This window comes from Oncorhynchus clarkii, chromosome 10, assembly GCF_045791955.1.
Source record: "Oncorhynchus clarkii lewisi isolate Uvic-CL-2024 chromosome 10, UVic_Ocla_1.0, whole genome shotgun sequence".
NCBI classification, from domain to species: Eukaryota; Metazoa; Chordata; class Actinopteri; order Salmoniformes; family Salmonidae; genus Oncorhynchus; species Oncorhynchus clarkii.
The window spans coordinates 32,397,264-32,424,581 of NC_092156.1; the positions used below are offsets into that span (position 1 = coordinate 32,397,264).

At 43.9% G+C, this 27,318-nt stretch overlaps 1 protein-coding gene across 1 annotated transcript; it reads left to right on the forward strand.

Moving 5' to 3' along the window:
* The first annotated feature begins 2 nt into the window (after positions 1-2).
* Positions 3-27,318, forward strand: LOC139419210 (spectrin beta chain, non-erythrocytic 4-like). The gene is made up of 19 exons (XM_071169191.1): positions 3-131; positions 11,879-12,142; positions 12,530-12,760; positions 13,941-14,030; positions 14,289-14,567; positions 14,770-14,900; positions 15,145-15,349; positions 15,624-15,869; positions 17,743-17,877; positions 18,294-18,535; positions 19,993-20,131; positions 21,713-21,797; positions 23,404-23,633; positions 23,850-25,417; positions 25,626-25,689; positions 25,823-26,070; positions 26,281-26,451; positions 26,601-26,643; positions 26,989-27,318. The coding sequence occupies exons 1-19, from the start codon at positions 3-5 to the stop codon at positions 27,316-27,318; spliced, it is 4,830 nt and encodes a 1,609-aa protein (XP_071025292.1).

A 27,318-nucleotide genomic window follows, 5' to 3' on the forward strand; every position in this document is an offset into this window, starting at 1 on the left:
AGATGCTTATGGGTGCGGGACGAGACACGGCGCGGGATGAGGCCCAGAAGCTTCACAGGAAGTGGCTGAAGCACCAGGCCTTCATGGCCGAGCTGGCCCGCAACAAAGAATGGCTGGCCAAGATAGAGCAGGTGAGTGGAAAGGGCAGGGGAGAAGGTGGTGGGGGGAGGTCAGAGAGAGCAGGTGAATGGAGAGTGCAGGGGATAGGGTGGTGGGGGAGGAGGTCAGAGAGAGCAGGTGAATGGAGAGTGCAGGGGATAGGGTGGTGGGGGAGGAGGTCAGAGAGAGCAGGTGAATGGAGAGTGCAGGGGATAGGGTGGTGGGGGAGGAGGTCAGAGAGAGCAGGTGGATGGAGAGGGGAGGGGAGAGGGTGGTGGGGGGAGGTCAGAGAGAGCAGGTGAATGGAGAGGGTGGTGGGAGGAGGTCAGAGAGAGCAGGTGAGTGGAGAGGCTGGTGGGAGGAGGTCAGAGAGAGCAGGTGAATGGAGAGGGTGGTGGTGGGAAGTCAGTGAGAGCAGGTGAGTGGAGAGGCTGGTGGGGGGAGTTCAGAGAGAGCAGGTGAGTGGAGAGGCTGGTGGGGGGAAGTCAGAGAGAACAGGTGAATGGAGAGGGGAAAGGGAGGTGGGCGAAGGTCAGACAGATCAGGTGAGTGGAAGGTGCAGGGGGAGGGTAGTGTGAGCACATTATTGAGAGAGGGTTTGTGCTTGGGGAGGATAGTGTGTGTGTGTGTGTGTGTGTGTGCGTGCGTGCGTGCGTGTGTAAAAGGGATGGTCACGGCGGCAAGACACACTAGGCATATTGGGGGGGGGGGGGTTGTCATTACTCCGATTACTCAGCCATGAGTAAACTGTAAGCAAATATTGTTATATGCTTCTCTTAAGGACATCCTGAATTTCAAGTTCAAGGTTATACATGTGGAATCATTGTTGTTATGCTTTCTGCATAACTGAAGCAGTAAACCCTGGGCAATGTATTTTTCCCATTGCCTTTTCATCGGCCCATGCTATAGCTACATACTAACATTGGATTATATTTTACCAGTGTGCTTCTTCCTCAAAATATGTATTATCAATAATTGTATGAAACGTGAACATCATGACAGTTAGTGGGCAATCTATCAAACCTGTGTGCTATTGTCAACATACAATCCATTCTTGGCCTTATTTTATGAATATCCCAACAAGCCTGTATTAATAGCGTAGTACTGTCCAACATGCAATTGTTTGTATGGTAACTAGAGAGGCCTACAGTAAATGCTGACATCCCAGTTCTCTGGTGCTGTTTTATCAGTGAAGACAACCCATACCTGGGTTGGGTTCAATAGAGAGAATATTTTCGAAACTGGGAGGTACTACTTGAACTTGTCCAATAAGAACAAGCCTTGGTGTTACTGTATGCCCTACTGACCCCGATCCAAGTGTTCTTCAACCACACTGCTGCAGAGAAGCCTGGTGGGAGGCTCATGTGGGTGCTCCACGTTTTAATTAGTTGATTTAACTCGGAATTCCACATCAACCCCTAGCCCATAAACCTAAGGCACTCAGCCAATCAGAAGGCCAGGTGAGGCAATTGACATAATATTGCCATACACAATCCATTCAGATCTACAGGGACTAGGCTCGATTTAGAATAAGTCTACCCATTCCAGGAAAAGGTCTACTGTATGTAGAAACATTTATTTTGTAAAAGTCTTCACCCCAAGTAAGTCAATTTAGGGCCAGGCTATACTGTGAGAATTAGCTTATCTAGCCCACATGCCCTTTTGAATGCTCTTTTGACCACTATTGTTTATTTAGGCATATCAAGAGATAAATGTAATCGAACAAGTCACTGCATACAAATAACTTGGTATTTGGATTGACAATGACTTATTGTTTAAAAAAACATACAGATGAGCTTGTTAAGAAACTAAAATTTAAAGTGGGCCTTTTTTTTACTAAACAGATCTTGTCTCTCTCTAGTCAGCAGGAAGCAGATTGTGCAGTGAACCTATCTACCTGTTCTTGATGAGGGTGATACTATTTATCAAAGTGCAACTGCCTCTGCTCTTAAACCCCTGGATGCCGTTTCTCATAGTGCCCTTTGTTTTATCACAGGAGACAGTTTTATTACTCATCACTGTATTCTTTACCAAAAGGTTGGTTGGACCTCTTTGAAGTCACGTAGAGCACATCATTACGCTCTTTTTGTTTACAAAGCCCTGCTCCACAAGCTTCCGACTTACCTAACTTCACTATTAAGATTTAAAATGACAAGTTATCAAACTCGTTCATAGGGTTGGTTAACTCTGGAGATTCCTATGTTTGTCAGTGCAATTTGTATTCATTTTTTTTGTTTCACGAAATTGTATATTCAGGGCTCCCTTCAAAAAGAGACGCTTGTCTCAATGGTGACTCCTTGCTAAAATAAAGGTAAAATAAAAAAATGAAATAAAAATAGATTGGATGTGAAAACAACATAGGACCTAGCTAACTAGCTAACTAATTATTGTGGGTAACACCATTTTGAAAGCCTTAAATGTCTGCTGGATGTCTTAGCCTTAAAATTGTATCAAAGTGTATGCTATTTTCATGCATTTCCGGGCACTCTTACCTTTTTTAATTTTCTAAGACTTTTGCAATGTCCTGTGCTTTCCTGCAAGAACGTGATTTTAACCTCATTTGGAATACCTTCACGATTGACATTTCAATGGATTTCATTTCAATTATTTAATTCATTCCGGTAAATCTGTTTTGTTATTGTAGCAGTTTACTGAAATGATTTTTTCATCGAGCTCATAAGCAAGGTATTTATCTTTTTGCTCTCACATTTCATAGAGTATTATGGCATGATAAACTGAAACACCTCTAATTTATGAAAATGACTTTGTTGATATATATCCCAATGCAGAAGTTTTATATCAAAAGGGAATATTGATAACAAATGTTATCTACAGTACCAGTCAAAGGTTTGGACACACCTACTCATTCAAGGTTTTGTCTTTATTTTTACAATTTTCTACATTGTAGAATAATGTTGAAGACATCAAAACTATGAAATAACACATATGGAATCATGTAATAACCAAGAAAGTGTTAAACAAATAAAAATATATTTTATATTTGAGATTCTTCAAACAGCCACAATTTGCCTTGATGACAGCTTTGCACATGCTTGGCATTCTCTCAACCAGCTTCATGAGGGAGTCACCTGGAATGCATTTCAATTAACAGGTGTGCCTTCTTAAAAGTTGATTTGTGGAATTTCTTTACTTCTTGATGCGTTTGAGCCAATCTGTTGTGTTGTGACAAGGTAGAGCTGGTATACAGAACATAAAAGACCAAGTCCATATTACGGCAAGAACAGCTCAAATGTGCTAAGAGAAACGACAGTCCATCATTACTTTAAGACATGAAGGTCAGTCAATACAGAAAATGTCAAGAACTTTGAACATTTCTTCAAGTGCAGTCGCAAAAACCATCAAGCACTATGATGAAACTGGCTCTCATGAGGACCGCCACAGGAAAGGAAAACCCAGAGTTACCTCTGCTGCAGAGGATAAGTTCATTAGAGTTAACTGCTCCTCAGATTGCAGCCCAAATAAATGCTTCACAGAGTTCAAGTAACAGACACATCTCAACAACTGTTCAGAGGAGACTGTGTGAATCAGGCCTTCATGGTCGAATTGCTGTAAAGAAACCGCCACTAAAGGACACCAATAATAAGAAGAGCTTGCTTGGGCCAAGAAACACGAGCAATGAACATTAGACGGGTGGAAATCTGTCCTTTGGTCTGGAGTCCAAATTTGAGATTTTTGGTTCCAACCACTGCGTCTTTGTGAGATGCGGTGTGGGTGAACTGGTGATCTCTGCATGTGTATTTCCCACCGTGAAGTATGGAGGAGGAGGTGTTATGGTGTGGGGGTGCTTTTCTGGTGACACTGTCTGTGATTTTTTTTAGAATTCAAGGCACACTTAACCAGCATGGCTACCACAGCATTCTGCAGCGATACGCCATCCCATCGGGTTTGGGCTTAGTGCGACTCTCATTTGTTTTTCAACAGGACAATGACCCAACACACCTCCAGACTGTGTAAGGGCTATTTTACCAAGAAGGAAACTGATGGAGTGCTGCATCAGATGACCTGGCCTCCACAATCCTCAGATGGTTTGGGATGAGTCGGACCGCAGAGTGAAGGAAAAGCAGCCAACAAGTGCTCAGCATATGTGGGAACTCATTCAAGACTGTTGGAAAAGCATTCCAGGTGAAGCTTGGTTGAGAGAATGCCAAGAGTGTGCAAAGCTGTCATCAAGGCAAAGGGTGGCTATTTGAAGAATCTCAAATATTTGTTTAACACTTTTTTGGTTAGTAGATGATTCCATATGTGTTATTTCATAGTTTTGATATCTTCACTATTATTATAAGATTGAATGAGTAGGTGTTCTAAAACTTTTGACCGGTAGTGTAAATCAAAATTATATATTATATATAATTATGTATATATATTATATACAGTGCCTTGCGAAAGTATTCGGCCCCCTTGAACTTTGCGACCTTTTGCCACATTTCAGGCTTCAAACATAAAGATATAAAACTGTATTTTTTTGTGAAGAATCAACAACAAGCGGGACACAATCATGAAGTGGAACGACATTTATTGGATATTTCAAACTTTTTTAACAAATCAAAAACTGAAAAATTGGGCGTGCAAAATTATTCAGCCCCTTTACTTTCAGTGCAGCAAACTCTCTCCAGAAGTTCAGTGAGGATCTCTGAATGATCCAATGTTGACCTAAATGACTAATGATGATAAATACAATCCACCTGTGTGTAATCAAGTCTCCGTATAAATGCACCTGCACTGTGATAGTCTCAGAGGTCTGTCAAAAGCGCAGAGAGCATCATGAAGAACAAGGAACACACCAGGCAGGTCCGAGATACTGTTGTGAAGAAGTTTAAAGCCGGATTTGGATACAAAAAGATTTCCCAAGCTTTAAACATCCCAAGGAGCACTGTGCAAGCGATAATATTGAAATGGAAGGAGTATCAGACCACTGCAAATCTACCAAGACCTGGCCTTCCCTCTAAACTTTCAGCTCATACAAGGAGAAGACTGATCAGAGATGCAGCCAAGAGGCCCATGATCACTCTGGATGAACTGCAGAGATCTACAGCTGAGGTGGGAGACTCTGTCCATAGGACAACAATCAGTCGTATATTGCACAAATCTGGCTTTTATGGAAGAGTGGCAAGAAGAAAGCCATTTCTTAAAGATATCCATAAAAAGTGTCGTTTAAAGTTTGCCACAAGCCACCTGGGAGACACACCAAACATGTGGAAGAAGGTGCTCTGGTCAGATGAAACCAAAATTGAACTTTTTGGCAACAATGCAAAACGTTATGTTTGGCGTAAAAGCAACACAGCTCATCACCCTGAACACACACCATCCCCACTGTCAAACATGGTGGTGGCAGCATCATGGTTTGGGCCTGCTTTTCTTCAGCAGGGACAGGGAAGATGGTTAAAATTGATGGGAAGATGGATGGAGCCAAATACAGGACCATTCTGGAAGAAAACCTGATGGAGTCTGCAAAAGACCTGAGACTGGGACGGAGATTTGTCTTCCAACAAGACAATGATCCAAAACATAAAGCAAAATCTACAATGGAATGGTTCAAAAATAAACATATCCAGGTGTTAGAATGGCCAAATCAAAGTCCAGACCTGAATCCAATCGAGAATCTGTGGAAAGAACTGAAAACTGCTGTTCACAAATGCTCTCCATCCAACCTCACTGAGCTCAAGCTGTTTTGCAAGGAGGAATGAGAAAAAATTTCAGTCTCTCGATGTGCAAAACCGATAGAGACGTACCCCAAGCGACTTACAGCTGTAATCGCAGCAAAAGGTGGCGCTACAAAGTATTAACTTAAGGGGGCTGAATAATTTTGCACGCCCAATTTTTCAGTTTTTGATTTGTTAAAAAAGTTTGAAATATCCAATAAATGTCGTTCCACTTCATGATTGTGTCCCACTTGTTGTTGATTCTTCACAAAAAAATACAGTTTTATATCTTTATGTTTGAAGCCTGAAATGTGGCAAAAGGTCGCAAAGTTCAAGGGGGCCGAATACTTTCGCAAGGCACTGTATATATATATATTAAATATTTATTATTACTGAGAGGTTATATGTTATAGCAGAGATTAAACGTGAGGTGATGAATGAATGTCTTATTGAGGATTTGAGAGCCTCTCACCATACCATACGTATCTGAATGCTCACATGGCCATCTTGCTTGTCCATGCATGAAATGTGTCATGCAGTGTACGATGCAATAGTATGCCCCCCTTCATGAGCCTGATGCTGCTCAATGATGCTCAATGTTCTGCCCTGCAGTCAAAGGCAAATGGGTTTTCTAGAGGGTCCAGGTAGTAGGCCTTTTTATAAGCATATGTCTTTGTTTATTCTTGATGTGGCTGTAAAATGAAATTGGATTATATTATAATAAGTGCATGAAATAACCGATCAATCCAACTAGTAATAAAAGTAGTCAGAGAGCAGCAGTACCAAACATTGGTAAATCACGATCTCTCCAACACTGAGACATCTTTGGAAAGACCAGGGCCATGTTCAGTAGGACACAAGGTCATGGATCGTTTAGATATACATATATTTGGAAAACAGACAAACCTATTTGCCTTGTAGAGTAAGGATTGGAGCAGGTTCTCAAATGGTTGATTTTTAGGAGTGAGGATGTACATGGTGCTGTTGTGTCTGTTGGTAGAGTAGATACAGTATAATATGTACATGCATAAAATAGCTCAGTCATAATCAGTATTCGATGTTAGTGACATACATTTAATACCTGTGATAGATATCTTGGATAAAAGCATCTTACTATTGAGTATGCATTGTTCATTATGTACATACAGTACATCTACAAATGGCTGTGAAATGTCTACTGGTGTCACAAAGAGACCCTCGCTTGAGCTAGAATGACAGCTAGCTCAAAGTGAAAACGGAATGAAAAAGGATACCTGCTCTGCTTCAGAATCATCAGCGTATTTGTATAACCTTTCATACCAGATACCAGATAGATACAGTACAAAAGTACATTAAAAGAATGGACACAGAAGATGTCTGCTCTGTCTGTGGTGACTGTATCCACAAGGCTGACTAGCGGGGTTTCTCAAGGGCTCTATGTCTATGCTAGCCCCACGCAAGATGTGTTTCAGAGACCCTCGTGTCTTGCTACTCTCGAGAACATCACTTAATCGGCCCCCACCTATCCTTCCTCCTCTCCCTCTCTCGTTACCTGAGAGACCGGGGAGAAAAGATTATGCTGCGTTCTGCTGCGATTTGAGAACTCTCTGTCCTTTTGGAAGGGTTCCCGCCCCGGGCCAATTCCTCTGCTCTCCCTCAGTACTTACTCAGCAGATGGGCCTGAGTCCCAGCTTGGAGCTCTGAGCTGGGACTGGGCCTGAGCTCAGAGCTCTGAATTGGGGCTGTCTCAGTAGAGGCCTCTTCAGTCCCGTGGGGATGCTTGTCTGTAACAAAGAGAGGACTCTGGGGTTTACTTAAGGCTGACCTTGTGGCAATGCTTTGCCAATGCCAAATGCTCTGTAAACATAGAAAAACACTGTGTAAACACAAAAACACCTATCCCTCTGGAACACTTGATACTGTCAAACAAAAGCATACGACAGGATCACATCACATCCAGTTGATGTCCTTGGATTCGGTCTGGTGAACATATAATAGTTGAGGTCTGTTGTTGCTGTTTTTAAGGTGTTGGTTTTGCCAGCGAAAAATTAACCATGCACTAGCCTTTTAGTCAGAATCTAGAACTGCGTCAGTCACACGTTGTTTTGGTTGCCCAGAGTAGTAGCTAGAATGTATCTGCACACCCACTTGAGAAACCATGTAGCTGCACCTAGCTAGCTGTATGTAAAGTATCGTTATGGTGATGTCATGGATTAGTTTAGCGTCACAATATACCTGCCAATAGGGTAATTAACAGCAAATGATTCTAACCAGGCCTCTGATGGCATTGTGGGTGTGTGTCTGTATGTGTGCGCATGCACGAGTGTGTGTATCCATGTGAATGCCATGTTTGAGAGAGTGTGAGTGCCTAATGATTTTCATAGGCTACACGTACGGTGCATTCTGAAAGTATTCAGACCCCTTGACTTTTTCCACATTTTGTTACGTTACTGTCTTACTCTAAAATGGATACAATACTCCATAGATCTGGGGAAGGGTACTAAAACATTTCTGCTGCATTAAAGGTCCCCAAGAACATAGTGGCCTCCATCATAGTTTGGAACTGCCAAGACTCTTCCTTGAGGTGGCCGCACGGCTATACAGAGCAATCGGGGGAGAAGGGCCTTGGTCAGGAACGTGACCAAAAACCTGATGGCCACTCTGACAGAGCTCCAGAGTTCCTCTGTAGAGTTCGGAGAACCTTCCAGAAGGACATCTCTGCAGCACTCCACCAATCAGGCCTTTATGGTAGAGTGGCCAGACAGATGCTACTCCTCAGTAAAAGGCAAATGACAGCCTGCTTGGAGTTTGCCAAAAGGCACCGAAAGGACTCTCAGACCGCGAGAAGCAAGATTTACTGGTCTGATGAAACCAAGATTGAAATGTTTGGCTTGAATGCCAAGCATCACTTCTGGATGAAACCTGACACCATTCCTACGGTGAAGCATGGTGGCGGCAGCATTATGCTGTGGGGGTGTTTTTCAGCGGCAGAGACTGGGATACTAGTCGGGATCGAGGGAAAGATGAACAGAGTTAAGTACAAATAGATCCTTGATGAAAACCTGCTCCAGAGTACTCAGGACCTCAGACTGGGGCAAAGGTTCACCTTCCAACAGAACAACGACCCTAAGCACACAGCCAAGACAACATAGGAGTGGCTTCGGGACAAGTCTGTGAATGTCCTTGAGTAGCCAAGCCAGAGCCCGGACTTGAATCCGATCGAACATCTCTGAAGAGACCTGAAAATAGCTGTCTCCATCCAACCTGACAGAGCTTGAGAGGATCTGCAGAGAAGAATGGGAGAAATTCCCCAAATACAGGTTTGCCAAGCTTGTAGCATCATACCCAAGAAGACTCGAGGCTGTAATCGCTTCCAAAGGTGCTTCAACAAAGTACTGAGTAAAGGGTCTGAATACTTATGTAAATGCAATTTTTCAGGGGGGGGGGGGGGGGGGGGGGGGGGGTGTACATTTGCAAAAATTTCTAGAAACCTGTTTTTACTTTGTCATTGTGGGGTATTGTGTGTAGATTGATGAGGGGAAAGAAACAATTTAAGCAATTTTAGAATAAGGCTGTTACGTAACAAAATGTTGAAAAAGTCCAGTGGTCTGAATACTTTCCGAATGCACTGTATTGTGCATGAGTGTTTGTACAGTATTTTATGTCTGTGTATTTTATGAATATGTGTGCATATGTGTTTGTTATTGTGCTTCTCAGTATACAATGTATTTACATAGGTGTGTGTGCCCTGCACATCCCCCCTCTCCTTTTCTCTTCCTCTTTCTCCTCTCACTCATACCTCCCTCTCCTCTTTTCTTCTTTCTCTATGTCCTCCTTTCTCCTTTCTCCTCTCCATCTCCTCTCCTCCCCCCACACTGATTTCTCTTCTTCCTTCTCTCTCCCTGTGTGTCAGTGAAGCCAAGGGAGAGGAGAGAGATCTAGCCTGCTTTCTGCTGGCTCTGCATTATGCGAGGAGGAGAGAGTGGCAGAGAAAAAGAGAGAGAGAGGGAGGGAGTGGGAGAGAGAGAGCGAGGGATAGAGCGCTGGCAGCAGTTAAGCATAGAGACGGTGCCAAGAGGAGGAATGCAGCACTGCATTATGAAAGCCAAAGGATAGGTCCAGCTATCTCTGGGAAAGATATAGGAGAGAAACATACAGCAATATTTACAGGATGAAATATGTTATATTCTGGGTTATTATGTATGTCCCTGCAAGGTATAGTTGATAGCCACACCCGTTATTTTAATTTAGCAGGGTATTTAGAATAAAGGACCAATTTTATTCAGGCTCTCTTCTTGAAAACTAACATTGCACTAAGCAGGTCTCTACTGCACTTATGGTTATGAAGGTTTACTATGTGTGTATACAGTACAGGACTGTATGTCATTATTACTGCACAATTTCCTCTGGCTCCATACGGCTGACTGACATTCAGTGGTCCTTGATACTATAGATGATGAGGAAACGTCTGATATGAACGCTTGTCATAGGAAACACCTCCTGTTCCTCTCAGTCGGAGCATGGGAGGAGACTGTGCAATGCAGAATCTATTTCAGGAGAGCTGGAGTGGAGCCACAGAGAGCCTCATATATATATGATGTGTGTGTGTGTGTGTGTGTGTGTATATATATAGACAGACAGACAGACAGACAGACAGACAGACAGACAGACAGACAGAGAAGGAAAAGCTTTGATCTCTCTCTCTCCACATCTATCTCCTCGTACAGCTCACATCATGCACAAAGCCCAAGATTTAGAAGAAGAAACCCTCGAGTGAATGCAGGGAACTGTTGTGCTTAGACAGACAGACCAGGGGTGTATTAGGGCTTTCCATGCATTATTTTTTTTAGGTCAGCCCGGGGCTAGGTTTTGTTACACACCTGTCTCTGTGCGCGTTAAAGCCATTCAAGGCACCAGCCTTTTGGCATTACCAGGGCTATTGTGGCTTTGCTCATGAGTTAACATGGATTCAGAGACGAAGATCAGAAATGAACCACACACTTGTTATAGCCCAGAGTTTGAACAAAAGAATATGGGACATTTGGGGACACAACATTGGTGGTCAATCAAAGGGTGTTTGTCTTCCTTTCCCGAAACAGCCTTTTAGTTAGGAGTCATGACCTTTAAACAGAGACAGTGCTGTGGTTTTCTGTGGTGTCTTCAAAAGATGATGCTTTGGATCTCTGGGACCCCTAGCCTTTTATTGAGGCACTGTTGATTTGTGTGTAGACACAGATGATTTCCATGGAATTCATGTGAAAGCAACCTGAAATCAGCCTGATTGCAAAAATTGTCCTAGCTTTGTGCAACCTCTGCTCCCGAGTGACGCAGCGGTCTAAGGCACTTCATCTCAGTGCTAAAGGTTTCACTACAGACCCTGGTTCAAGCCCAGGCTGAATCACAACCGGCCATGATCGGGAGTCCCATAGGGCAACGCACAATTGGCCCAGTGTCGTCCGGGTTAGAAGAGGGTTTGGCCGGGGTAGGCCGTCATTGTAAAATAAGAATTTGTTCTTAACTGACAAGCCTAGTTAAATGAAGGTTAAGTAAAACAAATGAAATGGCCATGACAAACATTAGTTTGATATGACGGACGGTCAAGTCACTTATGCATAGGCAGAGAGACATGAAACATTGTCTTCAATCTGCTGCAGTCATCTTGCACATTTCACACTTTGCTTTGTTAGTAAGAACTGATCAAAATAGTCATATTGTATGGAGATTGTGTAGCCTGTATTTGAGAGCTTTTTCAGCATACTGTACTAAATGAGGAAACAATCAGCACAGCTAGTGAGTAACATCCCTCCAAGGGAAAGCTGACATTATACTACTGTACATGTTGGAGGGAAGCATTACATCTCTCAGTTGAGAAATATCACTGTTCATTGCTTGATTTAACGTATGAGTTTGAGTTTATCACAGTATCAGCAGCAGAGCAGCTTTACAGTTACGACAATGGTATATGATAATACAGCATGTCACCTGAACTTCCTCAACTTATATTTAACTATATACAAATTAAATAAATTGTTGGCCATGTAAGTGGCCATACTTAGGATGAGCTAAACTAAGAAAATAACTTTGGTAGGGTAAATATGTAACCACTGTTCTCTCTCCTCTTCCCCTCTATGTGCCTTCAGGAGGGCCAGGAGCTGATCGATGAGAAGCCGGAGCTGCGTTCGGTGGTGCAGCAGAAGCTGGAGGAGATCAGGGAGTGCTGGACGGACCTGGAGAGCACCACCAAGGCCAAGGCCCGGGCTCTGTTTGAGAACAACAAGCCAGAGCCGGTGGTGAAGAGCTACTCAGACCTGGACCACCAGCTCTCTGGCCTGGAGAAACAGCCCCCCCAGCTGGAGCAGGCTCATCACCTACCCACCTTCAACGAGCAGCTGCAGAAATTTCAGGTGTCTATTTACTGTTATAGGTTGCTTTTCATGATTTTTGCTATGGCAGTTATTTTGTGACAACACATTTGAACTCATTTTATATTAATTCATGTAATATTTCCAATCCAAATGTCTGTTAATGCTATAGAAGCCGCTGTTGTTGACTTTTACATGCCAAGTTCCCTGCCATCAGTCACTAGGCTGGTTGTCGACATGAAAGAATGCACCGCATAGTTTGTTCTTAAAGCCAGCTAATCCATTACAATGCATTACATTGAAGCACAACACACACAAGAAAATAGCTCAAAGTGCTGTTCAAGCCCATGTGCTGTGTGTTTGGGCATCAGTCTCTCATCATCTATTCCTATCGTGACCTCCTCTTTCCCCCTGGCTGGCCTCCCTCAGTCTCAGATGGGGAACTTGTACAAGGACGATGGGGAACTAGGATCCCTCCAGGGGGTGTGCCTCCCCCAGCGAGGCAGCCTGGTGAAGGGTGGCGAGGGAGAAGGGGGCGAGCAGCCAGCCGTAGTGGAGACCCGCATCGTGCGCCTCATCGAGCCCCTGAAGGAGAGACGACGCATCCTGCTGGCCTCCAAAGAGATGCACCAGGTCGCTCAGGACCTGGAGGAAGAGATAGTGAGTGACTGACACACTTCATTACTCCCTGGTGCCTCTAGCCTTTCTTTCCCTATGTTGATTGATTTGATTTAAGTTATTTGACAATTTTTTAAATGCATTCTGTACGAGTCAAAAGTTTGGACACACCTACTCATTCAAGGGTTTTTCTTTAATTTTTTACTATTTTCTACTTTGTAGAATAATAGTGAAGACATCAAAACTATGAAATAACACATATGGAATCATGTAGTAACCAAAAATGTGTTAAACAAATCAAAGCATATTTTATGTTTGAGATTCTTCAAAGTAGCCACCCTTTGCCTTGATGACAGCTTTGCACACTCTTGGCATTCTCTCAACCATCTTCATGAGGTAGTCACCTGGAATACATTTAAATTAACAGGTGTGTCTTGTTAAAAGTTAATTTGTGGAATTTATTTCCTTCTAAATGTGTTTGAGCAAATCAGTTGTGTTGTGACAAGGCAGGGGTGGTATACAAAAGATAGCCCTATGTGGTAAAATATCCAGTCCATATTATGGCAAGAACAGCTCATCTCAACCCAATTGAGATGGTTTGGGATGAGTTTGACCAAAGAGTGAAGGAAAAGCAGACAACAAGTGCCCAGCATATGTGGGAACTCCTTCAAGACTGTTGGAAAAGCATTCCAGGTGAAGCTGGTTGAGAGAATGCCAAGAGTGTGCAAAGCTGTCATCAAGGCAAAGAGTGGCTACTTTGAAGAATCTCAAATATGAAGAATCTCAAATATACAATATATTTTGATTTGAACACTTTTTTGGTTACTACATGATTCCATATGTGTTATTTCATAGTTTTGATGTCTTCATTATTATTCTACAATGTAAAAAATAAAGAAAAACCCTTGAATGAGTAGGTGTGTCTAAACGTTTGACTGGTACTGTACATAAGGGCGCTCCAGCCGGTGACGCCTCCACATGCAAAATATACTTCTCTCTCTCCGTGGCATATTTCCCTCGCTCCCTCTCTCCATCTATTCTGTTATTTTCTGTCCTATAGCCTCTTAAGGTCTCTAATATGCTTTTCTAAATAGTTATTATGTTCTGTGGTCAAAGGTTGACGCTGTCTCCCATCCTTTATCAATTAAACCATCAGGGTCTCCTCTCAATGAGATAGGTATGTACAGACGGTCTCTGACCACAATTTGCTGATTTGTTATAGCTGTGGATCCAGGAGCGGCTTCCTCTGGCCTCCTCTAAGGATTACGGCAACAACCTGCAGAGTGTTCAGCAGCATGTCAAGATCAACCAGGTGAGAGACAGATGACCTCTATATGAGCACACAACACTATCTCTTCATAGCACAGTATAAACTCAATGACTATCCCTGCTCATCTCAGACCTAACTACAGTCCCCACACAACAGGACACACCGCCATACATTTTTAGAAAGGAAATCGAAAATGTGAGCTCTTATTGGACAAATTCAGATAATGCCTCCCAATTTCACTCTGTTTTGAGGCATTTCTACCCAGCTAAACATGACCCCTGGTTCTTATTGGCCCGTCAGACACTGCAGAGGGATCTGCAGGGGCGCCAAGCACGGGTGGAGGAGGTGTTGGACCGGGCGGGGATCATCGCCTCTCTGCGGACCCCTGAGGTTGACTTTGTGCGTGAGGGGGCGGGGCATGTGCGTCAGGTGTGGGAGGTGCTGAGGCTGGAGGCGGAGAGGAGGTCTGTGATGCTGGATGTGGTGCTGCTGGCCCAGCAGTACTACAGCGAGGCAGCCAAGGTGGAGTCCTGGCTGGCAGGCCAGAAACTGCACCTCATCAATGAGGAGAAGGGCACGGTACGCATGGGAGGCATGGTATCATGAGATTGAACTGGCAGGGTGGGTATGAGACTGGCCCGTTGGTTAGTAGTCCACAGTGCTCCCGGAGGACCTTTACCATGATTTGCCTAATGTGCCTGTTTTTTTTTTTTTACAAAAAATGTACATGTCTGGTTGATGGTTTGGATTTTGTCCCTAATATGAGGTCACTGTTGTGTAGGACGAGGAGAGCACCCTGCAGCTGCTGAAGGAGCACCTGGCCTTGGAGGCGACAGTGGAGAACTACGCTGAGACAGTGGGCATGCTCTCCCAGCAGTGTCAGCGACAGCTGGAGCTGGGGCACCCCGATAGGCACGGGCAGACACACTGACAGTCACACCCAGGCTCAAACTACATCTAAACACATCCTTCAATGATACTCCAACTCATACCCACAAACAACAGCTAATTCACTGGTGGAATTTTACTATAGACCACACAGAAAATAAAACGGCCTCAGTTTGTATCGGCTACTACATTTCAGTGAATGATCCGTTATTTTACTGTCTACTGTGTCAGTTTCCCTCTCAATATCCCCCCTCTCTCTCTTTGACAGTGAGGGGATCACCAAGCAGCAGTCCCACATAGACCGTCTGTATGTGTCTCTGAAGGACATGGTGGAGCACAGGAAGACCAAGCTGGAGCAGCAGTACTGGATGTACCAGCTCAACAGAGAGGTGGAGGAGTTAGAGAAGTGGATCACTGAGAGGGAGGCCGTTGCCAGCTCCACTGAGCTGGGTCAAGACCTGGAGCATGTCACGGTCAGTCTATCAATCAATCAGGCAATTAATCAATCAATCAATTGACGATGGATGGTCACAATCAGTCCATGGCGAATTACATTGTCATGTGTTTATTCAGTAAACATAATTGTTGTGAGTATTTGAGTGTTTCAGCAAAATGCACCATGAAAACACAACTGAATGACACAGAATAAAGTGCAATAGAAATGACAAATGAAATGGAAATGTGAAATATGATACCTGACCTCTATAACTCTGGTCCCAAGCTTATTCTGGCCTCTCTCTCTCACAGATGCTACAGGAAAAATTCACCAAGTTCTGCTCAGAGACCAACAGCATAGGCCAGCAGAGGATGGAGCAGGTGAATAAGATGGTGAATGAGATGATAGACTGTGGCCACACGGACGCGGCCACCATAGCTGAGTGGAAGGACGGACTGAACGAGTCATGGGCCGACCTACTGGAGCTCATGGAGACCCGAAGACAGATGCTGGCAGCATCACACCAGCTGCACAAGTTCTTCACCGACTGCAAAGAGGTACAGCTCAGTGTTTCTCCAATATTATTTTCTAGGTTCCCCAAGATTATTTTCAATAAGCAGAGGGAAACATAGCTAGGTAGGGAGACCTGACCTGCCTGTACAATGGTGGGAGAAACACTAGTACGGTTCGGCTGGATATACAGTGCCTTGCGAAAGTATTCGGCCCCCTTGAACTTTGCGACCTTTTGCCACATTTCAGGCTTCAAACATAAAGATATAAAACTGTATATTTTTGTGAAGAATCAACAACAAGTGGGACACAATCATGAAGTGGAACGACATTTATTGGATATTTCAAACTTTTTTAACAAATCAAAAACTGAAAAATTGGGCGTGCAAAATTATTCAGCCCCCTTAAGTTAATACTTTGTAGCGCCACCTTTTACTGCGATTACAGCTGTAAGTCGCTTGGGGTATGTCTCTATCAGTTTTGCACATCGAGAGACTGACATTTTTTCCCATTCCTCCTTGCAAAACAGCTCGAGCTCAGTGAGGTTGGATGGAGAGCATTTGTGAACAGCAGTTTTCAGTTCTTTCCACAGATTCTCGATTGGATTCAGGTCTGGACTTTGACTTGGCCATTCTAACACCTGGATATGTTTATTTTTGAACCATTCCATTGTAGATTTTGCTTTATGTTTTGGATCATTGTCTTGTTGGAAGACAAATCTCCGTCCCAGTCTCAGGTCTTTTGCAGACTCCATCAGGTTTTCTTCCAGAATGGTCCTGTATTTGGCTCCATCCATCTTCCCATCAATTTTAACCATCTTCCCTGTCCCTGCTGAAGAAAAGCAGGCCCAAACCATGATGCTGCCACCACCATGTTTGACAGTGGGGATGGTGTGTTGCTTTTACGCCAAACATAACGTTTTGCATTGTTGCCAAAAAGTTCAATTTTGGTTTCATTTGACCAGAGCACCTTCTTCCACGTTTGGTGTGTCTCCCAGGTGGCTTGTGGCAAACTTTAACCTACACTTTTTATGGATATCTTTAAGAAATGGCTTTCTTCTTGCCACTCTTCCATAAAGGCCAGATTTGTGCAATATACGACTGATTGTTGTCCTATGGACAGAGTCTCCCACCTCAGCTGTAGATCTCTGCAGTTCATCCAGAGTGATCATGGGCCTCTTGGCTGCATCTCTGATCAGTCTTCTCCTTGTATGAGCTGAAGGTTTAGAGGGACGGCCAGGTCTTGGTAGATTTGCAGTGGTCTGATACTCCTTCCATTTCAATATTATCGCTTGCACAGTGCTCCTTGGGATGTTTAAAGCTTGGGAAATATTTTTGTATCCAAATCCGGCTTTAAACTTCTTCACAACAGTATCTCGGACCTGCCTGGTATGTTCCTTGTTCTTCATGATGCTCTCTGCGCTTTTAACGGACCTCTGAGACTATCACAGTGCAGGTGCATTTATACGGAGACTTGATTACACACAGGTGGATTGTATTTATCATCATTAGTCATTTAGGTCAACATTGGATCATTCAGAGATCCTCACTGAACTTCTGGAGAGAGTTTGCTGCACTGAAAGTAAAGGGGCTGAATAATTTTGCACGCCCAATTTTTCAGTTTTTGATTTGTTAAAAATGTTTGAAATATCCAATAAATGTCGTTCCACTTCATGATTGTGTCCCACTTGTTGTTGATTCTTCACAAAAAAATACAGTTTTATATCTTTATGTTTGAAGCCTGAAATGTGGCAAAAGGTCGCAAAGTTCAAGGGGGCCGAATACTTTCGCAAGGCACTGTATATTAGATTACATCAAACATGATAGTGGTTGGAGGTGCTGGTAGACAGTGTAGACACTTAGATTTGTGAATATCCCGGGTGTTGTATTTGTGTCTGTCCTGTGTTGTGCTGTGCTGCAGGTCTTGGCTCAGACTGCGGGGAAGATGAGGCAGTTGCCAGAGGTGAGGGCGTGCCAAGCCAGCATCGCCAACCCTGCCACCCTGCAGAGGCTCATGCTCTCCTTCGAGCACGCCCTCCAGCTGCTCGTCTCACAGGTATTGGTATTTGATTAGGATCACCATTAGCTGTTGTGATAGCAGCAGCTACTCTTCCTGGGGTTCACAAGTGAGTGTAGACGAGGTGATTTGGTGAAATGTCCCCCTCTGACCTTAGAGGACCGTCAATGCACTTTGGCTCTCCTCTAACACCATTCACTCAAATAAGCAATGCTCCTGGAGGGCATGATGATGTTACAGATGTTAACCCCAAGATACATAGCGCAGTAAATAGAATACCAATATGGACACAGTGGCAAAGATGAAAGATATTGTGTACCGTATGACTGGAGTCATACTTTTGCCTCAACCCTAGCTAGCACACCTGATTAACCTGGTTGTATTCTAAACTGAAGACAAACCATGATTAGTTGATGATTTGAAATGACAGAGGCATGTCCTATGGTGTATTCCAGGTAAGGCAGCTGCAGGAAAATGCGGCCCAGCTGAGGACCATCTATGCCGGAGAGAAGGCTGAGGCCATCATGAGCAAAGAGCAGGAAGTGATGTCAGCATGGAAGGAGTTACTGGTTTCCTGTGAGGCCAGTCGTGTGCAGGTCACCTCGGTGACAGACAAGGTGCAGTTCTTCTCGGTGGTGCGCGAGCAGCTCATGTGGATGGAGGGCATCATGGGACAGATTGGAGGGGACGACCCCAGGTAAGTAATGGAAAGTCTCCTAACCTGAACTAAATGCTAATTGTCAGCCATTTTGATAATCTCATAACTCTGATACTTGACTTGATAAATCGGCTCTTCTTAGTTTAAGGATAAAAAGGAAATGCATCTGTAATGTATATACCAAACAAAAATATAAAAGCAACAAGCAAAAATTTTAACGAGTTACAGTTCATATAAGGAAATCAGTCAATTGAAAAAAATTAATTTGGCACTAATCTATGGATTTCACATGACTAGGCTTGGGCGCAGCCATGGTTGTGCCTAAGAGGGCATAGGCCCAACCACTTTGGAGCCAGGCCCAGCCAATCAGAATTAGTTTTTCCCCGCAAAGGGCTTTATTACAGACAGATATACTCCTCAGCTCTCCGGGTGGCTGGTCTCAGACCATCCCGCAGGTGAGGAAGCCGGATGTGGAGGTCCTGGGCTGGTGTGGTTACACATGGACTGTGTTTGGGAGGCCAGTTGGACGTACTGCCAAATTCTCAAAAATTACATTGGAGGCGGCTTATAGTAGAGAAATGGACGTGAAATTATCTGGCACAGCTCTGGTGGACATTCCTGCAGTCAGCATGCCAATTGCACGCTCCCTCAAAACTTGAGACATCTCTGGCATTGTGTTGTGTGATAAAACTGTACATTTTAGAGTGGACTTTTATTGTCCCCAGCACAAGGTGCACTTCTGTAATGATCATGCTGTTTAATCAGCTTCTTGATATGCCACAGCTGTCAGGTGGATGGATTATCTTGGCAAAGGAGAAATGCTCACTAACAGGGACATAAACACATTTGTGCACAAAAATAAGCTTTTTGTTCATATGGTACATTTCTGGCATCTTTTATTTCAGCTCATGAAACATGGGACCAAAACTTTACATGTTGCTTTTTATATATTTTGTTCAGTATATGTTATCTTCTATTTTAGTAACCTTTTCAGGCACCCCTAGTTGAGCTAATACCTTCTTGGCTTGCACATACTGTAGATAGACCCATTCATGTTATGCAATAAAGCTGTACTTTGTTTAAAAATAAAATGCTTTGTCACCTTGACCTAATTTCTTTTAATATCTGCCATTCAGTTTAATTTGGTTGTGGGAAATTAGGGAAATAGATGTTGTTTTTGTTTAGAATATTTAAGTAGTCCTCATTTATATTTAAGGATACATCACATACTTAACTCTACTTTCTTTAGCTGGTTTGTCAGAACTCACTAGTCAAGCACCTGGCTAACATTTCACACATACTCTTTTCACACTAGCTGAGCTGAGCCGACCTGTACTTTGCAGGCCTGGTTACAGTATGTATCTACAGTTGCTAGAACCATACTGGAAAGTATAATATAGGGAAAATGGTAATTTTCTCTTCACTCTTCTTTTCTGACATTTGCATTTTGTGCTTTCCTCCTGTCTGACGCTGTCCTATGGGGTGGCTTCCGCCAGGGACTCGTCTTCTGCAGAGGTGATGATGAAACAGCATGGTGAGCTGAAAGCCAAGATGGATGGCCGTAGGAAGACAATACAGCAATGTGTGGAGCTGGGAAAGATCCTGCTGGCCGCAGGCAACCCAGCCTCCGAGGAGGTCAGCATCACATATAACCTCACCTACATAAGTATACAGCAAAACCACATTACACTGAATCTGTATGCAGCAAAACCACACATCACACTGTATGGATCCAAACCACACTTCACATCACACTTTATGTATCAAAACCTCATTACGTACTGTACCCACCTAGCACAAGATGTTCTGAGAACCATATGTTTCGTAGAACTTGGTGACAGCGTGGTTGTCCTATGTTTTTTTGTTGTTGCATGCAACCATCCCACAATTTTCAGGGAATGGTGCAGGATAGTTGCTTGGCTTTGGAACATTCTCAGCACATTTAAGGAACTTGACAAAAAATATATATTTTCTTGGTATTTCATTATTTTAACAGAATATTTCCTAAAAGTTCAAACATGGTTACATTTAATTTACAGTTTGGTAATGGAACGTTCTCCAACTGGTTTGACATTGGAAATGTTCTCAAATAGTTCAGAGAACAACTTTCTTTTGTGGGAATTTCAGTAACTTTTCGGATTTCTCCATAGTGCATCTTTATTAAGTGTGTTCAGGTGTGTTGGCTGCACCCTGTTTGAGTAGACATTGCACAGCCTTCCAAGTGGTGCAGTAGCCTAAGGCACTACATCGCTGTGCATCCCAGGCTGTGTCACAACCGGCCATGACCGGGAGTCAAATAGGGCGGCGCACACTTGGCCCAGCGTTGTCCAGGTTAGGGGAGTAATTGGATCGCAAATGTGTATCATGAAAGTTGTAAGAAAAAGGCTGTAAAACACAACAATAATAACAACAACAAAAAACATGTTATGCTAGCTCTATCCTGGTGGCGCAATGAACTAATTCCATGGATAGAGAACAGAAGATTATTGGTTTGAATCTCACTTGATGCCGTGGAACAATAAAAAATAAATGTGTTCGCATGATTAAAGGATAAGTAAATGAATTTCCATGTGTCTTATCTGTGCTTGGAGTTCAAAAATGTTAACCCAAAATAAGCTAGCAGTGTTATTAAAAGTCTTATTAAAACATTCAGTGAAAGTTTTAAGGAAGTTATTAAAAACGTTCTCAAAGCGTTAATATAACCTCCCAGGAAAACTTAAGGAACTAAAGTAAAACATTTTCAGAACCTCCCTGCAACCTAAACATAAATGTTTCCAGAACAGGCAAAACGTTCACTTCTGTTCTCAGAATGTTTAAAAAGCATTCTGTATTACCGGTCTGGAAACTTATGGCTTCGTTCCCACAACTAATGTGAAACTAAAATCATACGTTCCCACAACTTCCAAGGAACCAAATGTGCAAGCTGGTTAGGCAGCAAAACCACACTTCACATCACACTGTATGCAGCAAAACCACAATTCACTCATGCTGTGTTAGTTAAAACCTGCTGCAAAACTGCAAAAAATTAATAACTGAAAAGAGCAATGAATATTGTGTAGGTTTGTCTTCAATGGAGGTGTATCACTTAAACCTCACATGATGATGAATATAATTCCCTGTCAAGACTGACTTCAAATGTTTTAATATATTGTCGTTGCATTCCATTTGTTGTGATCTTGAACGCTCCCCACCGTCTCTCTCTCCCTCTTGACACAGATAAAGGAGAAGTTGGATGCGCTCCTGGCTAAGCAGAAGGATCTCTCTGAGAGATGGGACAAACAGCAGGAGAAGCTACAGCGCAGTGAGTGACTCACTACACTGGCAGGCGCCGTGGAGGGAGCACAAACAGCTTTCAGGCAGCACTGCAGAATTCTTTATATGGAAGGATGGAAGGGCTTGTGCTCGAGAGTACTGGTTTTAGATTGTGCCTCAGAGCAGGCATCTTCACACTGCACAGTTTTTGTGAACAACATGGCTTTCACTATGAATATTTATGTTTGTGTGTGGGCTTCAACAATAGTTTCAACGTGACTAGACTACACACTAAAATAAATAGTTATATATAGTACCAAATACGGGTTATTTGGCTTGTTACCATAATGGACCCTTTTTGGTGCTATATAGAACATTTTTTTGAAGTTTCTATAAAGAACCATGCTCATAAGGTCATTTCCTAAGGTTTTACAAATAATCAGTGCATTTACCTGGAGCTAACTCTGCAAATAGCAGTGCTATTCCATTGGTATTATTAATGTGTTAATTAACAAGTTGAATCACATTTGCTAGCTATAGAACAGCTGGGGGACCCTAAGGAAAGAATTAGGAACCACTGATTTAGTCACAAGACACCATAACTGGCCATAGTCATATTTAACAAGCATTGACGTAAGACATGACATAACGCAACAGATTAGATAAACTGGAATGACATTCTCACTCATGGTTGCACAGAAAGAGTTTAGAGCAAACAAAGCACCAAAATATTCAAATGAGCCACCGCCCCTACATTTTAATTATCCCTAAAAGATGAGTCATTATGGTTCAAAATAGAACCATTAAAATAGATCCGCCCCTTTTTTATTATTTAAAATTTCACCTAAAATGACAAGCCCAAATCTAACTGCCTGTAAGCTCAGGCCCTGAAGCAAGGATATGCATTTTAAAAATAAACACTTTGAAGGTTGTGAAAATGTGTCAGGAATGTAGGAGAATATAACACAATAGATATTGTAAAAGATAATACAAAGAAAAAACCAACAATATTTTTGTACCGTTATCTTTGAAATGCAAGCCAAAGGCCATAATGTATTATTCCAGCCCAGGTGCAATTTAGCAGTGTATGTGCAAGGTTTTAGACTGATTCAATGAACCATTGCATTTCTGTTCAAAATGTTGTATCAAGACTGCCCAAATGTGCTTAATTTGTTTATTAATAACTTTTCATGTTCAAAACTGTGCACTCTCCTCAAACAATAGCATGGTATTATTTCACTATAATAGCTACTGTAAATTGGACAGTGGAGTTATATCAGATATGTCTATGTCCTGGGAAATGTTCTTGTTACTTACAACCTCATGCTAATCGCATTAGCCTACATTAGCTCAACTGTCCCACAGGGGACCTGAAGAAACATATTTTATAAGTGTGTAGGTTACACTTTACAGAACAGTACAGCCATCAAATACATCTGATACAACATCAACACAAGACCTAGCCATTTTCAGAGTTGAGATAACCACGCCAAACTCAGACTTTCATGTAAATCATTAATTTATGTCAATGGAAGACCCATTCATGCCCATGCAGCATAAATGTGTACAGTATATGAGGTTCGTGAATGTTCAAAGACTTTGTTATAATAAGGAATATGGGGTTAAGCATGCCTATCTCGTCTTCTTTCCTTCAGAGAAGGATCAGTTCCAGTATGCCCAGGAGACGGTGAAGGCGGAGGCCTGGCTGAAGGCCAAGGAGCCCCTGATTAGCTCCAGCTCCTCCTCTAGGGTGGCTGGGGGGGCTGGAGGAGACGCCCAGGTCCAGACTGATGAGGTGGAGCAACTCATCCTCCGCCACGAGGCCTTCCGCAATGCTGCAGCCACCTGGAAGGAGCGTTTCAGCTCACTGAGACAGCTCTCCAATGTAAGCCTTTCTTTAGATAGATACAGACAGTCTACTTAAGTATTTACTTATGACTGTTGTCTAACATATCCATTAGGATTTTGTTAAACAAGGGTTTAATTAGATATTTGATTCAATAATTTATAAGACAAGTCTTTGCAGTATATGTGCAGTAAACTTGCTAGTTGTTTTACTATTACATTTGAGGTTGCAGTTCACTTAAATCTCTCCTCTCAGGCAGAGAAGCTGAGAGAAGAACAGAGCAGCAAGCCTTCCCCAATGCCACTCTCCAGTCGGAGGATGTTCCCATCATCCTGTCTCACTCCGACCATTCCTCTTGCTACCTCAACTCTGCTGAGACAGACGGTCCAGGTGCATATTGAGCCCAGGCCCAAGCAGACCAGTCTGGAGATGTCTGCCTCTGCCTCCTCTGCAGCCCAAAGGTTGGGTTCTACCATAGTCAGCTATGCTCCTGTCATAAATGGCTCTGGTTACCATGGACTGGACAATCAGAGCAGCAGCGGGGGATTGGAGAGTTCCAACTACCCTGGACTGAACCATCCAGGCAGTGGAGGAGTGGACAGCAGCTCTAGTTACCTTGGAGGCAACCATCAGACTGGCTCCCCGCCAGTGGATAGTTCTGGCTACCTTGGACTGAACCATCAAAACAGTGGGGGTATGGTTAGTCCAGGCTACCTACCTCAAAACCAAAGTAGTGGGGGTATGTGTGGTCCAGGCTACCTACCTCAAAATCAAATCAGTGGGAGTATGGGTAGTCCAGGCTACTTGCCGCAAAATCTAAGTAGTGGGAGTATGGGTAGTCCAGGCTACCTGCCACAAAATCAAAGTAGTGGGGGTATGGGTAGTCCAGGCTACCTGCCACAAAATCAAAGTAGTGGGGGTATGGGTAGTCCAGGCTATCTGCCAAAAAATCAAAGTGTTGGGGGTATGTGTAGTCCAGGCTACCTGCCTCAAAATCAAAGTAGTGGGGGTATGGTTAGTCCAGGCTACCTGCCGCAAAATCAAAGTAGTGGGGGTATGTGTAGTTCAGGCTACCTGCCGCAAAATCAAAGTAGTGGGGGTATAGGTAGTTCAGGCTACTTGCCGCAAAATCAAAGTAGTGGTGGTATGGGTAGCTCAGGCTACCTTGCACAAAATCAAAACAGTGTTGGGATTGGTAGCTCAGGCTACCTTGGGAAAAATCAAAGTAGTGGGGGTATGGGAAGTACTGGCTACCTTGCACAGCACCAAGGTAGTGGGAGTATGGGTAGTTCAGGCTACCTTGCGCAAAGTGTTGGGGGTATGGGTAGTTCTAGCTATCTGCCTCAAAGTGGTGGGGTCATGGACCCCAAAATGGCATATGCGTGGCAGCATCTGAAAGCTGACTGCATGCAGCCCAGGATCAACCACATGCACAAAGCTGTCAACCCCCTCCTGGAGGCCAGCAGGGCGCAGAGGGAACAGTTTGGGGACATCCCCATGGTGGACATGATCGGGCCAGAGTCTGGCCTGGATCTCCTCCACGGCAGGCTCCAGAGGGACCCTCGCGGCAGCCGCTCCGACCCCCAGATGGACCACCTGCGGCGGGAGAGGGAGTACAAGCTGGGTCGCCAGACCTCCAGCGAACAGGAGATTCAGGCGCGCCTCAACGAGCTGCCAATGATTGTGCGCCAGGAGCGCTATAGGCGACGCCTGGAGAGGCAGTCGTCCAGCGAGCAGGAGGGCAGTGGGAAGGCGAGGACACCGAGGCAGGACGACTCCAGCGACATGGAGTCAGCCAAGGAAGGCTCCGACAAGCGCTCAATGTGAGTCCAGGACTGCCTGGTCATAACCTCAGCAGTTCTTCACAGTGCTGTTTGTTTGTGGAAATTTAACAAGGTCATTACAAAAACAGTTATTACAATTTGTCTGGTCAGCACTGTCCACCATGATCCAAAACCATTGATTTGGAAGGTAGAGTATTGATTATATTCCCCGTTTGGGTGACTCATGGCAGAAACTGTGTCATTGCAGAGAGAAGAGAGCCACCACCATGGCTGAGATTGTGGAGCAGGCCCAGGAGAGAGAGGCAGCACAAGTAAGTTATTTCACATGTACAGTATTTAACAGTATTTCGTATTTTGTTTTTGTATAATGAAGATCGTTTGTTAGGCCACACAGGCCTGCTTTTTGGATTTCTGAATGACATACCTCTCTCCTGTCTGTTCCAGGCTCGAGGGGAGATGTACCGCCCCACCAGCAGCCTCTCAGCACCCGTGACCTACGAGCGCCCGCGAGCCCGAGACCGCCCCAAACCCCGCAGGAGACCCCGCCCCAAAGAGCCTGAGGAGAAGCGACGCTCTCGCTCGGCTCCGGCCCAGAGCCCGGCACAACTTCTGCCACCCTCACACACTGCCCATAATGAAGGCTTCCTGTACCGCAAACACGACTTTGAGGGGCACCAGAAGAGTCCCAGCAGGTGGGCGTCCACCTACTCACAGTTACACACACCACACACCACGCAGACAAAAGTTAAAAGGTTAATGTAGCTAGATCACTACAGAATATGTGTATATACAGTACTCTATTGACACACTATGACACACATATTGACACACTATGAGTTCACTTTGGAAGAAAGTAGAAACGTGCATAAGCTGTTGCCCAACAAGCTGTTCTTGTTTTGCAGTAAGTCCTGGGTGAATTTGTATTGCGTGTTGTCAAAGGGAGGGATCACTTTCTACAAGGACGCCAAGAGCACCACCACACCTTACAATGAAGAAACCCCACTCGACCTGAGCGTCTGTATATGTGATAGCACCATAGGATACAAGAAGAAGAAAAATGTCTTCGTTATCAAGTATGGCTTGATGAAGAGGATATTTTTTTACTCCACCTTATTCCTTATTTTAGCATATAATAATTTTCTTCACCGTAAAACATTTGAGTGACCAGAGGATACTCTTGGTACTTCAAGTAACAATGTCTCTCTCCTTTCTTCTCCAACAGGAAAAATGATGGCAATGACTATATTTTCCATGCAAAGGATGAGGTAAGAATGCCTGTGATGAAATTGAACGTTTCATTTAATGTCTTAACATCAATGTTTTGTTCCCATTAGAGAGCTAGATAGGCCACCCCTCTGAGCAGAGTTCCACTCTAGGTTTCTTCCTACAGTAGGTTCTTTCCTTCTAGGGAGTTTTTCCTGACCACTGTGCTTTCGCTTGGCTTTGCTTGTTCTTTGGGGTCTAGGCCAGGTAACCGTAAAGCACTTTGTGACAACTGCTGATGTAAAAAAGGGCTTTAAAAAACACATTTGATTGGTTAACTTACTGGTCCTGCTTCTTGGTTTTGTGGAAACCCTGACAATATCATGTATCTGGGTGCACTTTTGCAGGAGGACCTGAAGGCTTGGGTCACTAACATCACCACCAGTATAACTGAACATGAGGAGATCGCCAAGTGGGACAAGCCCACCACCTCGTCCACAGATCCCGACCGCTCGGAGAGGAAGGAGAAGTCAGAGGGCGACGCAGACGCCAGGTCAGAGAGGTCTGAGATGGGAGGAGAAGTGGAGGAGGAGGAGAGGTCAGAGAAAGAGAGGTCTGAGAAGGGAGATGGGTCCAAGAAGACGGGAGAAGGCTCAGAGAAAGCAGATACGTCGGAGAGGGGTGAGAGGGCAGAGGGGGGGGCAGGGGGCTCCAGCACGTCAGGGAAGAGCAAATGA